The sequence below is a fragment of the Schistocerca americana genome, chromosome 3 (genome assembly GCF_021461395.2).
Source record: "Schistocerca americana isolate TAMUIC-IGC-003095 chromosome 3, iqSchAmer2.1, whole genome shotgun sequence".
Taxonomy (NCBI): domain Eukaryota; kingdom Metazoa; phylum Arthropoda; class Insecta; order Orthoptera; family Acrididae; genus Schistocerca; species Schistocerca americana.
The window spans coordinates 180676649-180694637 of NC_060121.1; the positions used below are offsets into that span (position 1 = coordinate 180676649).

General features: G+C 44.9%; 1 protein-coding gene across 1 annotated transcript in view; it reads right to left on the bottom strand.

Moving 5' to 3' along the window:
* Positions 1 to 3472: 3472 nt before the first annotated feature.
* Positions 3473 to 17989, bottom strand: part of LOC124605958 — a 112133-nt gene continuing 97616 nt past the window's right edge. Inside the window, exon 5 of the mRNA XM_047137921.1 lies at positions 3473 to 3806. Coding sequence (XP_046993877.1) covers positions 3473 to 3806 — 334 coding nt within the window. The remainder of the gene's footprint in view (positions 3807 to 17989) is intronic.

Below are 17989 nucleotides of genomic sequence, written 5' to 3' on the forward strand. Positions count from 1 at the left end.
GAAGAATTAAGATCAAATAAGGCAGAAGGGATAGATATTCCATCAGAATTTCTAAAATCATCGGGGGAAGTGGCAACAAAATGGATGTTCGTGTTGGTATTAGAATGTATGGGTCTCAAGGCATTCCATCTGACTTTCGGAAAAATATCATCCACACAATGCCGAAGATTGCCAAGAGCTGACAAGTGCGAGAATTATTGCACAATCAGCTTAGCGGCTCAGTCATCCAAGTTGCTGACAAGAATAATGTATACATGAATGGAAAGAAAAATTGAGGATGTGTTGACGGTCAGTTTGGCTCAGGCAAGGTAAAGCCACAAGAGAGGCAATTCTGACGTGCAGTTGATAATGGAAGTAAGACCGAAGAAAAATCAAAACTTTTTATAGGATTTGTCTACCTCGAAGAAGCGTTCGACAATGTGAAATGGTGCAAGACGGTAGAAATTCTGAGAAAAAATAGGGGTAAGTTATAGGGAGGGAAGGGTAGTACACAATATGTACAAGACCCAAGAGGGAATAATAACAGTGGCCGACCAAGAACGCTCCTAGTAATGAGGGATATTATGGGGATGTAGGTTTTCGTCCCTAGTATTGAATCTGTACATCGAGGAATCAATGATGGAAAGGTTCAGGTGTGGAATTAAAATTCAAGGTGAAAGGATATCAATGATACGTTTCACTGATGACATTGCTATCCTGAGTGAAAGAGAAGAAGAATTTAATGATCTGCTGAATGGAATGAACAGTCTAATGAGTACAGAATATGGAGAGTAAATCGAAGGAAGACGAAAGTAATGAGAAGTAGCAGAAATGAGAACAGCGAGAAACTTAATATCACGAGGTAGATGAAGTTAGGGAATTTACTACCTAGGCAACAAAATAACGAATGACAGATGGAGCAAGGGGGGGCATCAAACGCAGACTAGCACTGCTAAAAAGGGTGTTCCTGGCCAAGGGAAGTCTACTAGTATCAAACATAGGCCTTCATTTGAGGAAGGAATTGCTTAAAATATACATATGGAGTGAACAGTGGAAAAATCCGAACAGAAGAGCATCGAAGTATTTGTGATGTGGTGATACAGACGAATGTTGAGAATTAGAAGGACTGATAAGGTAAGGAATGAGGAGGTTCTGCCTAGAATCGGAAAGGAAAGGAATATGTGGAGAGCACTGACAAGAACAGGGGACAGGATGTTAGGAAATCTGTTGAGGCATAGGGGAATGACTTCCATGGTTCTTGAGGGAACTGTAAAGGACAAAAACTATAGAGGAGGACAGAGTTTGGAATACATCCAGCAAATTGTTGAGGATGTAGGGTGCAAGTGCTACTCTGAGATGAAGAAGTCGGGATAGGACAGCAAGTCGTGACCGGCCGTATAAAACCAGTCAGAAAACTGTATACTAAAAAAAAATTTTCGGTTTATTCTTCTTATTTTACTGTTATTGTGTCATTTTAAGTTTGTGATATTCTACTATATGTGTTTCCTGCCTCCCTTGAAAAATTGTTTTACATTTCTGGCCATTAAAATTGCTACACCACGAAGATGACGTGCTACAGACGCGAAATTTAACTGACAGGAAGAAGATGCTGTGATATGCAAATAATTAGCTTTCCAGAGCAATCCCACAAGGTTGGCGCCGGTGGCTACACCTACAACGTGCTGACATGAGGAAAGCTTCCAACCGATTTCTCATACATAAACAGCAGTCGACTAGCGTTGCCTGCTGAAACGTTGTTGTGATTCCTCGTGTAAGGAGGAGAAATACGTACCATCACGTTTCCGACTTTGATAAAGGTCAGATTGTAGCCTATCGCGAGTGCTGTTTATTGTATCGCGACATTGCTGCTCGCGTTGGTCGAGATCCAATGACTGTTAGCAGAATATGGAATCGGTGGGTTGAGGAGGGTAGTACGAAACGCCGTGCTGGATCCCAACGGCCTCGTATCACTAGCAGTCGAGATGACAGGAATCTTATTCGCATGGCTGTAAAGGATCATGCAGCCACGTCTTGATCCCTGAGTCAACAGATGGGGACGTTTGCAAGACAACAACCATCTGCACGAACTGTTCGACGACGTTTGCAGCAGCATGGACTATGAGCTCGGAGACCATGGCTGCGGTTACCCTAGACGCTGCATCACAGACAGGAACGCCGGCCGGAGTGGCCGAGCGGTTCTAGGCGCTACAGTCTGGAACCGCACGACCGCTACGGTCGCAGGTTCGAATACTGCCTCAGGCATGGATGTGTATGATGTCCTTAGCTTAGTTAGGTTTAAGTACTTCTAAGTGCTAGGGGACTCATCACCACAAAAGTTAAGTCTCATAGTGCTCAGAGGCATTTGAACAGACAGAAGCGCCTGCGATGGTGTACTCAACGACGAAGGTGGATGCACGATTGGCAAAACATCATTTTTTCGGATGAATCCTAGTTCTGTTTACAGCATCATGATCGTCGGATCCGTGTTTGGCGACATCGCTGTTAACGCACATTGGAAGCGTGTATTTGTCTTCACCATACTGGCATATCACCCAGCGTGATGGTATGGAGTTCCATCGGTTACACGTCTCGGTCACCTCTTGTTCCCATTGACAGCAGTTTGAACAGTGGACGTTACATTTCAGATGTGTTACGACCCGTGGCTCTATCCTTCATTCTATTCCTGTGAAACCGTACGTTTCAGCAGGATAACGCACGATGGAATGTTGCAGGTCCTATACGGGCCTTTCTGGATACAGAAAATGTACGACTGCTTCACTGGCCAGCACATTCTCCAGGTCTCTCACCAATTGAAAACGTCTGGTCAATGGTGGCTGAGCAACTGGCTCGTCACAATACGCCAGTCACTACTCTTGATGAACTGTGGTATCGTGTTGAAGCTGCATGGACATCTGTAACTGTACACGCCATCCAAGCTCTGTTTGACTCAATGCCCACGTGTATCAAGACCATTATTACGTCCAGAGGTGGTTGTTCTGGGTACTGATTTCTAAGGATCTATGCACCCAAATTGCGTGAAAATGTAATCACATGTCAGTTGTTGTATAATATATTTGTCCAATGAATACCCATTTATCATCTGCATTTCCTCTTGTTGTAGAAATATTATTGGCCAGTAGTGTATTTGCATTGGTTCTGTTTCATCACAAAATGGTTTTTGCTCTGGTCCGCTACAGTGATAAATGCTAATAATGTGGCATACTTCGAAATGTGCTTGGGTACCCCTGCTCTACAACATACCCAAGGCTCACCAAAATCCATGATTAATGGGTCTGATTGTCCTCTTGTGAGTTAGAACTAGACCGACATAAAATAGCTTTTCGAAGCCTCTTGAAATGAGAGGTGGAAGCAAACGATAAAAGTGTTCTAGAGAGGCGTTTCCAGTACAACTATGGACAGCAGCCACAGACGAGTCTCCATCGGACTAAACGACCTCCTGCAGTGGACATGGCCAGTGCCTAAAGCGTTTTGATCACAAGACTCCTGAGAGAGTAGTGGAGCAGGGAGCGATCTGGTGCTGAAGCCGGACATGGACACAGAGGGCGCGGGCTGCTGCAGTGGCTGCCGCCTCACCGAACGTGGAGAAGCGCTTCTCGGCGGGCGGCCCTCGGCACTCGCGCCGGTCGACCACGCGCACTTGCACCAGGTACTGGGCGGGTCGGCGCATGTTGCCCTTCAGCAGATGCTCCATCCGCAGCGCGCCGCCGCTGCCGCCGCCGCCGCCGCTCCAGTTGGCCACGGCCAGCAGCACCTCGGACTCGTACTCGAACCAGTCGAGCAGTGAACTCACCACCTGCCGCCCCAGCCTGAGGACAAGTTTGAGATGCGAATGAGGCGGAGTTGGAGCCTGTTCCAGACATACGACGGTCTCGCCCTGTATAAGGTATGCCTAACTGAAAAGGATACCCTCATGTAGCATTCCTTGTAATCCCAGTGGACGAATGGGTTTTGCGAAAGATGGTGTGGTGCTATTTCCAGTTGCACAAGAGGGATTAACGGTTTCGCAGGAATTTCCTCAGTCTTGGAGAGTTGTTTCCACTGTTAATAGCGTGATGGATCTCTCCTGAACGGCATAAGGAGCGCGGAATCTGCTTCACAAATTTATCATAAGATGAAAGGAGTGCACGGAGAGCAGCGTCTCGCTCGGTGCACAATATTCCGGCATTGGCAGCGTAGCGAGGTGTAAACATCAAGAACCTGGGCAGGTGCAACCTGTCTCCACAAGTGTCATGATTTCGGCTGTGCAGGAGCTCACACGGAGGAATAATCGAACCACCACTCGCGACATTGCTGTTGAACTGTTGATAAACAAAGGAACTGCGCATCACATAATCTACGAGAACTTTTGATATGGAAAAAGTAGCATACAGTGCTTGTCCAAGCATCTTTCATGGAATCAGAAGACGGCCATAACTGATGTTTGCCTGTCCCATGGAGGAAGAAACGGATATTATTGCTAAGACTGCCAGTGATGAAAAGTGATGTCACCCCCTTCGACTCTGCCTCCAAACGGATGAATACCATCCCGCCCCCAAGGCTTTTTCGACCAGGACGGACCTGTTCTTATCGACTGGCTACCAAGGGGGTGGGGGGGGGGGCGCAACAGCTAACGCTGAGCGTTATTGCAGCACACCGCTGAGACTCAAACATGCATTCAAGAACAATTGCAGGGGCAAGCTCTCGAATAGGACAGGCTTCTCCAGGACTGAGCCAGCCCACGTTAGCCAATAAGACCGTCGACCTTCTTCAAAAATTTCGAATGTGGATCTAGATACGAGGGACACTCTAAAAGAAATGCATGCTATTTTTGTAAAACTACAGTTTTCATTCTGCATGTGCGAAAGATTTACAGTGTGTAGCCACATCCTTCCCGCTTGTTTTCTAACTTAGTTCAACCTGTTCCCGTGAGTGGCGCCGTCACAGCATTTGTCTTCAAGATGTGTGTGAATGAGAGACAGATAGGGGGAGGGAGGGTACGGGGTAGCGAGGCAGTACAGATAAAAAGCAAGATTCCATACACAGTGGAGCTTTGAAACAGCACAAAACTGACGCTAATTTTCATTGAGACTGGATAGGATGCTACTAAACATTCGGGAGCACTGAATCTCAGAACGTTCTGCCGCAGCAAACATAATCACGTAACCGTTTCATCAGAGTACGGCTCAATAATTGCATTATGAGATGGTACGAGAATAGCCCAGCAGTAACGTAATTCGCAGTCGCGCATTCGTCGCATTGGACACGTAGCAGTCAGATAATGGCCTACGACAGACTTTAAAGTAAGTTAACATCATTGCAGCCCACAGTACATTATATCGAAACAAGCTGCTGTCCATATTTCAAATAACTGCGGAATACAGCTTTTCAAAACTCTCTTCACATTCAGTGCTCGTCATGAAGCGCTTATAATTTCCATTAATTACTGCACACGTGCGGAAACCGTTCGGCTTGTTGCCTGCGCAACCACATGAGCGTCAAATTCTCGGACACCTTCTCTCTCTCTCTCTCTCTCTCTCTCTCTCTCACACACACACACACACACACACACACACACACAGACACATACACACACATATGTATACAAACACAAACACATACTGTAAACCAATACAGTATTCCACTTGTGAATTAAGTATCGGAAAAATTATTGCCCGCACTCTTCTGTATGAGTCCACATTATCGTTATTTCATCTTTACTGTCCATACGCGAGACTACAGCTGGAGACAGTAGAACCGTTCTGCAATCTGTCGTGAATGTCTGTTCTTTGAAACTGCACAAGATCGTTTCTCGAGCAGATCGAGTTCTGCCCTCCTTAATCCTTGTGTAATGATCGAACCTGCGGAGCCAAACCTACTAGCAACCCTGGGAATTGCTTTGATATCTCCCTTTAGTCCGACCAGGAGAGGATTACGAGCGTCTGTGCTGTGCTCGAGAATTGGTCGCACAAGTTACTTACGCAGCCTCCTTTGGGGTCCGCCACACTTTCCGAGAACTTTACCACCGAGCATATCGCAGTCAGCCATTTGCAGTTAATGCAGCTGATCATACGTACTAGTTTCATTTCACGTCATTTTGCAACGTTGCGCCAAGACATTTAATCGACGAGACTGAATCAAGCAGCATTAATTCTGAATTCGGACATTACAGCGGGAATGTGCATCTCATTTTTCCACATCTAAAGCAAACTGCCGACCATAACACCAAATAGAAATACATTTCGTGGCAGGTACCAGTCAGTATCACTAAGTCGCTCCGAGCACCGTCTCCTCACATCATCTGGACTTTGATCTGAGGATGGTCCCATATATCGAAACCAGTAACCAGAATAAAAAATAAATGAAGTAAAATAAACATTGCGATTTGGATTGCTCGTTACTGAGCTAGAAATATTGTCTGAGTTACCCTGAATTCACCTACAATCAGTCTACGACAACTCTTTCTCAAAATCAACGCTATCGGAAATTTATAGTCTCAGGTTGATACCAACACTACTACACGAATCGTTTATCTGCATGGAGACGTTTTTCCATAAGCAACAGTGTCGCAAGTTAACAGTCTCAGGTTGCAACCAACCCTATTCCACGAACCGTTTATTTACATGGAGAAGAGGAACTATATTGTCACACTTCACTGATGCGGTTCTGACGTCACCTTTCATCTACATCTACATCATACTCCGCAAGCCACCTAACGGTGTGTGGCGGAGCGTAATTTCGGTACCACTTTCTGATCCCTCCAACCCTAACCACTCGCAAATAGTGAGCGGGAAGTATGATTGTCGGTAAGCCTCCGTATTGGCCCTAATTTCTCGAATTTTCTAGTTGTGGTCAATACGCGAGATGTATGTGGGGGGGGGGGGGGGGGGGGGGAAGTAATATGTTGTTTGACTACTCTCCTGAAAAGTGCTGTCCCGAAATTTCAATAGTAAATCTCTCCGTGATGCACAACGTCTCTGATGAACACTGACTCCCTCGGACATCATACTGGATTCAGACATTCAAAACGTTTTCGAGCCAGTTACGTATTAGGGAACCCATGTCCTGCGCTAGTATCTTTTTTAATACGAGGGTTGTCCATAAACTAAGTTCCGATCGGTCTCGAAATGGACACAACAGTGAAAATCAGAAACGTTTTATTTGCAGCAATTAGATACACATTCCACTTAATTCTCTACATAGTCACCGCTAAAACTTCGAGCTCTGTCGTAGTGTTGTGTCAGCTCTCCAATATCCTCGTCATAGAAAGCAGCCGCCTGTGCTTTCAGCCAGTTACCTGCACTGGTCTGCAGCTCGCTGTCTGTGGAAAAATTTTGTCTTCATAGCCAGCGGTTCTTGTGAGCAGAGGTGAGACTCAGGGGGAGCCATTTACGCACTGTATTGTGGGTGATCAAACACTTCTCATCGGAAACGCTGCAGGAGCGTCTTCATTGCCCCTGCGCAGTGCGGCCGAGAATTGGCTCGAAGAAGGAACTGCTCGACAGTTGTGTTATGTGGGCTGCATGACACAGGCGAAATCTCTAACCAGGCCCTCATACTTGGCGGGAGACGCTGTTCGCTACGCATCTTTACGTGCTCACTGTTCACTCAAAACTGAAGAGAGCGACGCTACACGATCAACGGGCATACTAGATAAACAACCCAACACATCTGTGCAAAACTTTACCGGATTTTCCCAGTGGTTTCCATTTCGCGACCGATCGGAACTTACTTTCTGAACAACCCCCGTAATATGCACTATGGTGCAATGCCTTACATTTTCTGGAAATCAAGAAATAACAAGTCCTCCAGTTGACCGCCATCCACTGAAGTTGGAAGAGGTGTTCTCGTGATGAGAGTATGATCCCCGCCTCGCGATTAAAGTGATAAACGCGGAACGATAGGAATATATGTTACAGAATAGGGGCTGCGTACAGTATAGGAACATTTCGACGTTTCTAAGACCATAATTGTTTGCATAAGCATTGATATTATTAATTTTCACTAATATGTATTCGTACACATTTTATAGGATAGAATATATCAGCTTCCTGGTAGAAAAGACGACGATGTTCTATTCAAAAAATTGTAAATAGTTCCGCAACTCTCTGAAACAGCTAGGATGATTCCGCGGTCACTACAGATGTTATGCAGCCCTCAGTGTTGTATGTGGCCTTCATATTTTTCATGTACTCTCGCTCGTGCTAATTATTAGTCCTGCAGAGAAAATGAACAGGACCTTTTTGTAGAAAATTCAATTCAGTTAAATTTTGTACTGAGATACGTCTTCCTTAGAGGCCACCGTTTTATTCAAGAAGAACGTACAAAAGTGACTGAAACGCACCACCATCTCCGTACTCAGCCCTTTTCAATCACAATTTCTAGTATTTTGTTCGCGATACTCCCTCTTTCCACCGACTACAAAAGCTACCCGATATTCGACCGTTTTTTATATCTGTTGTTTTCGTTATTACGCTACCAGGATAGTCGGCTGTTTCGTTAATATTATTAATTTAAAAGTGCACGTGGAGGTAATGAAAGAAAAACAACTTTTGTAAACGTTATGCTAAAACTAATCACCTTGAGAATTAGATCCATACTTAAATTTCACAAGTGCAGTAGCTTCATAATCGTGAGGCCTGGCGAAAACAGGGTAACCGTTCATTTTATGCTGCAAAAATTCACAATATTATTAGGTAAAATTTACGCAAACGTCAGTTTTAAAACTTGTAATTGCTCGACAGTTGGTGGCGTAATACGGGCAGTCAATGAAGACCAAAAAAGGTCGAAAATTGGAAATAATTCATGCAGTCGCAAATTTTTGTTCAGTGGTGGGACGAAGTGCCGTGAACAAAATGCCTGGCCGGTGGGTGACGAGAGTGGGAGTGGCAGTAATTCTAATGGGCACTTTTGTACTTTTTCTTGAATAATTCGAAAACTACGGCTTCTAGCGAGAACGTATCCCAGCACTAAACTTAACTACATTCAATTTCCTACAAAAAGGTCCCGTTAATTTTATTTCTATAGCACTTATAGCTTGTGAGCAGCGAGCGAGAGAACGTGAAAATCTCGCATGTGGTTTTTGAAGGCCAGATATAACATTGCGGGTTGCATAAAACGACATCAGTAGGAATAACTGAATCGCCCTGTATAAGGTATGCCTAGCTCCAAAGGAGACCCGTCAACCACGTCCACCCCGTACTTGGTTGCATTGTAGAACATTAGAGTTTTAGGTTTTTTATTTCCTTCCTAGCTTGTTACTACTTCAGCATGCAGCGTACACAGAAGACCGACATTTTTATTCTTCTTTCCTTGGTATATGTCAAGGTGCAGTTTGTGTTACCACTGTTGTGCAGTATTGTGGCGGAGTGTGTTTCAGCATTCGGCTTCCTTACTTCATCGGAGATTTCACGGCGGATCTTGTCCATTCTACCAAATAATGAAGTTTTCTTATCTTTGAGCTTTTTAGCCAGTTGAAGAGACGTAAAGAAATTGTCTGTGGTCACATTTCTTCTTTGATTTACAAATGGCTCCATGAGACACAGAACGACATACTCTCCAAGTGGTTGTTTCTCTCTATTTGCGCCCTCTTTGTCGAGGTATGGGAAAACATTACATATATACTTTGTCGTTACATCAACAGCCAACCAGAATTTGAGACCATACTTGTCTGGTTTGTTGGAGATGAATCGCATCTGGCATCTTGCTTTGCTTGGTAACAGTTGCTCGTCAATGGTTATATTTTCTCCAGGGCAGTAAGCTTGAACACTGTTTTCAATGAACTTACCCCAAACTCTCAGATACAAGAGCGAATTTGTTGGCTGCCAGGCGTTCAGTCCGTGCTGATTTTTCATCGAAAAGGAGAAATCTGAGAAACTCGTGAAATCTGTCTCTTGGCATAATGTTCGTGATAAAGCAGGTCCCCAAGAGTGCGACCGGAGATCATCCACGGACGTATCTTTTGTGCACAATACACCCAGAACCTACATGATGGCTATCAGTTTCTCCAGTTCCTCTAGTGACACAGTCCAGCCATTGTTCTTTAGTACTTTTTGAGCATTTGATTCTGTGTATTTCTTCATGAGACATAGCACTGCTTCATCAAAAATAAGACGGAATACACTGATGACACAGTTGTATACTAGTTGGCAAGCTTAAGCAGTGGGACCTCCTCTCTCCTTCAAAACATTCACAGCTGACCGCCTTTCAGAAGATGAATAATTTACGATCTCCTACACTGTTCCAACCGTTGCAATCATCTTTGTAGACACTTCCAACAGTTCCTGAAAGAGGTAATGATTGACGAATATCAGCATCTGAATCCTCTTCCACTGATCACCCCTCGTTCACAAAGCCTCCTTCTTCCCTCGTGCCTGGTACACAATCATCATCTTCAACAGTGAAGTGAGTTTACGATTCAACTTCGAAATTCTCTATGAGATGTAACACTTCAACAGAAAGTCCGCGCTGACAATACGTGTTCGAACACGTGTTTCACGGACGAAGACTGCCTGAGTGACACAACATAAGCTGTGGCAGACTGGAATGTACTCGTGCCAAGTTACAAGAATGAGGAGGAACTGCTCTGCGTTACTGCTCACTATTGCCACTGTATTGTTGGATGATTTACTTATATTCGAAAGAGAAACTACAGTGGCGTCAAATTGACCCCTTCCGCCGTTCTAGGTATACTGAGTGAAATAGCGAACAACATTGAAATATTTTGTAAATAATCAAACATGTTCAGAAAGATGAGAAAAATTAGAAACAGTCTACAATTTCATTAACAAAGTAAATAATCTGGATACGACAATGAGCGAAAGAGTATGACAGGGGTCGTTTTGACCCCTTCGCCGTTCTAGTGTTAAAACATTTACTGAGTATTACGACAGCTATTTTGGATGATTTCTACTTTCAAGAACCTCCATATATACAGTTAGTTTAAAATCGAAATCTTTCGAAACAGCTGTCGTAATACTCAAATTTTTTACACTGTGCTACTGGAACCTTACTTATTATGTCATTCTATTCTTCTGCAAGCTCTTTGGGATCCATATTTTGACAGGACGCAGTACGGACCAAAACAAGGAAAACATCTAGTAAATACGGGCTCTAAAATGCGTTCCTTAAAACCTATGTGTACTTCAAAAATGGCTCTGAGCACTATGGGACTTAACATCTATGGTCATCAGTCCCCTAGAACTTAGAACTACTTAAACCTAACTAACCTAAGGACAGCACACAACACCCAGCCATCACGAGGCAGAGAAAATCCCTGACCCCGCCGGGAATCGAACCCGGGAACCCGGGCGTGGGAAGCGAGAACGCTACCGCACGACCACGAGATGCGGGCTATGTGTACTTACTCAACCTTGCTACTGTGAAACACATCTCTTCTACTGAACAAATGCCCATAGTAATTAAAATTTTTCTGGGTATTATGCCGCGTCATTGCTAAAAACTAACAACAATAATAAACTTTAAAGGCGCTACAGTCTGGAACCGCGTGACCGCTACGGTCGCAGGTTCGAATCCTGCCTCGGGCATGGATGTGTGTGATGTCCTTAGCTTAGTTAGGATTAAGTAGTTCTAAGTACTAGGGGACTGATGACCTTAGAAGTTAAGTCACATAGTGCTCAGAGCCATTTGAACCATTTTAAACCAATAATAAACTAAAACCGACGTTTCGGCCGAATTGCAACGGCCTTCCTCAGGGCACAACTGGTTTTGCATGGGGATAGGTGCTTCTATTTATTACAGACTATCGATGACTGACGTCACAGTTGTAATACTTTTAATTGGCCCTCTAATATGATTGTCTAGTCATGACGTAAGGGGAGATGGAAGGAAAGAGGCTATTCGTGGATGTCCATGTCGTTAACGATTGGTAGCTGTTCGCTACTCAGCGTTCGGCTTCTGGTCGGCAAGTTTTCCTCCTGGTGTTCGCGGAAGTGGACTGACAGTTGCTCTACAGCTGTCTGTGCAGATACCTCAGTGTCCCGTGTAGCTTTAACTCCGCGACCGCTCGCGGCCCGTTGGACTGGGATGGCCGGCAGCCAGGACGCCGGGAGTTTGTAGCCATCTTCTCTGTTGATGTTGTCAGGCTGCTTAATAATTTCGATCGCCTCCCGTATTTTTCGTTCTCGCATCCACGACTCTTTCGCCAGTACTCGGGCTTCCTGGAAGCTGATAGGTTATCCACAGTCACAGCGGTGTTCAGCCATCGCCGATTTATTATGTTGTTGTAATCGTACATAACGTTCGTGTTCTGCTACTCGTAAGCTGACAGGTCTCCCTGTTTCTCCTATGTAGGCAGCTCCGCACTCACACCGTAGTTCGTAAACACCTGCAGTGTTAAGATTGTTGACTACATCCTTGGTGGAACCAATCACTTAGTGCTTAGAAAAATTGGTTTGGAATCTCGTCGGCGGAGGACGTTGCCTAGTCGTTCACTGACGCCTTTTACATATGATAAGTGTACCAGTGGAAGCTTCTCTTCATTGCCTTCTTCTCGTGTTCTGCTCCCTTTGGTTTGCCATAGTTGCCCATATTTTTTATGGAATGCATTTTAGAACGCATGTTCACTAGACAATTTCCCCTTGTTTTGACTCATGTCACTCATCCCAAAATACGGAAAGAAAAGAGCTTGCAGTAGAAAGGCTCCACTGTCAGAGTTATTTTCCCTTATAACTTTCGATTATGAGGAAAAATAAGAGGACTACAGTTGCAAAAATCTTCGCACAATTGAACGTCGCCCTCAGAGTCCAGTCAGCATCAAAACATCAAGAATGTGCTTTTGGTATTTCCATATTTTTGTTCAACTTATGTATCTGATGTTAAGTGAGAGATATGTGTTAGATATTTATTTATGATTGAGCAGCAGTCGGTGACGACTATTGTACGAATATAAATGCTTGGACGAATTGGATATGTTACAACCCTGGACCATAACTCAGTATAATTAACGGATTTGAATAGTAGTGATAGCAGTGTACAAGAGTATCGCCAAACAATTACACAAGTGCGAGTGTTTTTACTGCCTGTCTTACCCCTAATGTCAGATATACATCCCAAGTTTTTCTTTTCTTCTTTCATAAGGTGTACATGTATAATTCAAAGTATTTTCCATCGCTTGCCACTACTTTCTCCCATCTTTCGGGCAGAGTACGAATCACGCGTCGAAAAAATTGTTCATCTTTTGAAGCGATCCACGAATCGATCCACTTTGTGAATTGTTCATGAGATCGGATGTGTTGGTCAGCCAGGCTAGGAGCCTTTGATCTAAACAGGTGATAGTCAGAGGGAGCAATGTCTGGAGAATACGGCGGGTGGGGTAGAACTTCCCATTTTAACGTTTCCATGTGCGTTTTCACCTCGAAACTTCCTGGCAGATTAAAACTGTGTGCCGGATCGAGACTCGAACTCGGGACCTTTGCCTTTCGCGGGCAAGTGCTCTACCATCTGAGCTACCCAAGCACGACTCACGCCCCATTCTCATAGCTTTACTCCTACGTTCCAAACTTAACAGAAGCTCTCCTGCGAAACTTGCAGAACCAGCACTCCTGCAAGAAATGATATCAGCGCACACTCCGCCGCAGAGTGAAAATCTCACTCTGGAAACATCCCCCAGGCTGTGGCTAAGCCACGTCTCCTCAATATCCTGTGATTGATTCACTTGGTTTTAACAGCGCATAGTACACGACGCCGAGCTGGTCCCACCTAATGCAGAGCATGATCTTAGAACAGCGAATATTTGGTTTGGCCGTCGACGTGGAAGCATGGCCGGGATATCCGCATGATTTTTTGCGTTTAGGTTTATTGTAATAAACCCATTTTTCGTCCCCGGTCACAATGAAATGCAGAAATCCCTTCTGATTTTACCTCTGAAGCAACTGTTCACAAACACACAAACGCCATTCAACGCCTCTTGGTTTTTAGCTCACACGGGACCCAAGTTCTGTGGTATCGGTAGCTACGATGCCACGGCGTAGGTAGAAGATCTTAGGTTGGCACTACGACACTGACACCGGCGACAGCGCCCTCTAGCCGGCGCTGTGCAGCTCTACGAGCGCCGCTCCAGATTCTACCCATTTGATTCCGAGCAGACGAACAAGCAACATTGTTTCTATTTCAAAGTGGGAAAGCCACTACAGATTTTGCCTGTGTAACTTCTAGCGTATAATAGATGTGATTGATGTTCAGCTTCGCACCTACGTGCTCATCGCAGCGAAAGTTAAGTATTATGAGTTGTATATGTTCATACACCAGTAAAAGAGCTATAACGTATACGCAGTACCGAAGCATTTCACCTTTTTCTGCTCCTACTTATTCCCTACAATAGGCCACCCTTCATTTGACAGGAGCACACCCACGCGCCGCCTTCCAGACGGGATACAAAGGGTTCCTTCTTTCTGAATCATGCCCTTAGCCCTGAGATGTTTTGAAATGGCTTACTGTGTCATTCCTACCAATCGTGCTAATTCTTCTTGAGTCTGACGCGAGTCTTCTCTCAGCAATGCTTCCAATTCTGCATCTTCGAAAACGTTCTCTCTTCCACCGCTTTGCCGGTCTACGACGTTAAAATCACCGCTCTTGAAGCGATGAAACCACTCACGTTCTTTCACTAATAGCGTCCTTACCATACATACTCGAGAGCATTCAATGAAACTCAGCCGCAGTTTTCTTCATGTTGAAGCAAAACAGTGACACCTCCCGGAAATGACGAGAATTAGACTTGTGAATCGACATTTTCAATCAATAACAACTTTATGATGCATACAGAAATCGACTAATGTTTGGATGAGGTTATGTTGACCGAGGTCCAAGCTAACTGCCTGACGTCTGCGATCTGTTTCTTTCGCTCGCTACTTACCGTTGCCGCCATCTATCGGCAAACGGCGGAAGCAAAGTTGTACACCTTCTGTATCAAGTTTTATTCCCTGCAATGAATTGTAAGGTTATTGATTTGCGACCCGTACCGGAGCCCAAGGGCGACAGCGTTTTCCGCGTTACAAATGGGCGCGCCTTATTGTGTGAGGTATTTTCGCTACATGTAGGACGGGGCCTCACAGTGAGGAAAGAATGCGATGGGCGGGTTATCTGCTGCCCGATATTGCCTTCAGCTGCTCCACGAGTCGTGTGCGTTGCGCGGTCCGGCGGCCAGGCACAATGGCTGTCGAACATGGCGAGCAGGAGTCCAGATTGCTCTCCTCTTTTTCAGGAAGTGGCGGCCATTCTCTGCAGGACGTTGTACAGTCACATCTAAACGGGACTGACGTGCACGTTGTACAGTCTGAGGACCACGGAGTGGCGTTTCAACACAGACAGGATGACAACTTGTCATTACTGTGGTGGATAGGATAGATTCTACTGATATGCTGGTGGTACTGTGGGTGGCAAATCTTGATGTAGATCGGAGACAGAGGAGATACTAAAAGATAGCTGAACAAACAGAGGATAAAATGACACAGTTTCAGAGACATTTAATTACGGTATCAGTATTCAGAATACGGATTCTCATCACCAGTACTCAAATATCTGATTATTAATCGTCCTCTCTCTGATTTTCTTCCGAGGGAGTAATTTGTATATACAGTCTTACATACTTCGAAGTAAGCCCACTAACAAAAATAGGGGTTCACCGGCATGTCAGTCATGAAGAACGGGTCCACATTCTGTGTATAAAGATTTTGTTAATGACCTCGCACGAATGCACACGTACACTTCTCAGCACGTGAAAAGATTGGCCAGGGTCGCTATGTCACAATTGACTGCATCTTTTTCCAGAAATTTTGAGGAAATATGCTTCGGAAATGCACTCATTATAACACCACTAATTGCCACTGTTTTGCACTGTGATAAACCGGATTTAGGTACGGCAGACCACAGCATACACACAGCTCCTGGAGTCTCAGTACTCAAGTTTTGCTGCAGCTAATTTGGGTATCCATAGCCAGTCAGCTTGTAGAATTCTGATTTTGGAGTCTTCTGAGTCTGAGATGTACATACGATCACACGATGTAAATTCAAGGTGGACCAAACGTTGGTGTTACAATGGTTTTTATAATCTTACAAATTTTTTAAGAGCAGTTTCTTCTTAGTATGTTTCCCTGTTTCTCTCTGTCCCTTCCTCCTAACCCCTCGTTCTCGCTCTCTCTATCTTCCACTCACGCCCCCTTCTGACTATCACATTCCAATCCCTCCCTCCCTCCCTCCCCTCTCTTTCCCTCTCTCCCCACCCCTTCCTACCCCTCTCCCATTCTCTCCTCTCTTTCCATCCCTCCTGCTCCCTTATTTCTCTCTATCACACCCTCTCCCTCCTCGTTCCTTCTACTCACCAACCCATCTCCCCTTCCATTCCATCCCCGTCTGCTGGTCTCCTTCCCATCCCTCTCTTGTTCTCTACACTTCCGCCCGTGTTTGTTTTCGGTACTATTTATGATACAGACTGAATACAAATCATGCACCTGGGTGCCCCCTCTCAGGTTGGGGTTCCTAGTGTCCGCTACGAATTTTGAGACATTCAGTCAGAAATCTTAATGTTGCGGCTTTCTGGCTCCCCTCTCATGTGCCGATCAGACAGAGCGGTCGCAAATCAGTGTTGTGACTTATTTGTTTAATCGATATATATTAACAGGACAGTAACACACGAAGAACAGCGGTAACCAGTACACGAGGTGTGACAGCGCCCCCCTGCCCCGCATCAACTGGTACCGACATACAGCAGTGCTGCTCAGGCGCTACTGGAGTACTGGTTCGTTTTCACGTTTTACTGTCACTATTAATACTTACATATAAAACAACTACCGCAATAGACTAATTTGGGACCATTCTATCGGATGGGCACGTAAAATTCCGTTTTAAAAATCATTTCGTTTGTTATTTGAGACAAACCGACGTTTCCCGTCTACAATGAGCGTCGCATGAAAGACTTGATGAGCAGTATTTAGTTGTCCCAACTCCAGTGACACACTGAGAAAACAGAATAGAAATACCTACCGGAACATAAGAGTAAACGCGACTGACGACTCTAAGGAGGGACACCAGGTGTATATGATGTGGCAAAGAAAAGATGCCGAGAGTATCAAACAGGATGTATCGAAAATTAATAGCGAAAGTTGACGCGGAGAATAACAGAAGCAGAAAAGTTTGGTCCGCAAATAAGTCACATGCGAGGTAATTGGGGATATGAAGCAAGGAACCCACAGAACTTGAAAAGGAAATTTTGTCCTACTTACTACAATGCATATGTAACATAAACTTTTCGATCATGTCTTAACTAGACTGACCCCAGTTAGAACGAGACTTAACGGAAAGACTCGTTTGCAGACCCGTGTGTTCTGAACCGTATCTGTTTCTACCATTGCATACTTTGTGGCCGTATTGGTGTACCGGCGGAGCACTAGGCTCTATCCATGGAGGTGTCGGATTCAATCCCAGAATGGTATGGGGAGTATTTCCTTATTCAGTTCCCTCCAGGGCGCCTCGTGTCCATTCAGCCTGCTATCAGACAAGTACTGGAGATCGTTCATAGGAGTAAAAGGCAGTTGTAGAGATGTACCTGGCACCATTCTCTTCCTAGTGCTGCAGAAAAGGAATGCTGTACTGTACCTACAGTCAAACCAATACTCCAGTTACGGGTTTGTACCACAGGCTTAACATTTTTATCAACATGCTAGTTGCGAAACTCTACTGATCCCAAATCATTGCCATTTGCCACTTCAGTGGTATCAAGCGAGAAGTCATTGGAGGGCAGTGCGGAGATCTGATCAGTGATGGCCGCTTTTGGATTAGGAGGAGGCCAGTTGTGCGCCTGCAACCAACCTGTCGTGCTGGACACACTGGAGCTGCACCTGCAGTTGCGGTCTGTGGTGCGATTTCGTAAGACAGCAGGAGCACTCTCGTGAATGTTCCATGCACCCTGGCTGCAAATATGGTGACTCTGACAGTCGTACTTCCATTCATGAACAGCATTCCAGGGCTGTTTTCCATAAGGATAACGCTCGCTGTTCTA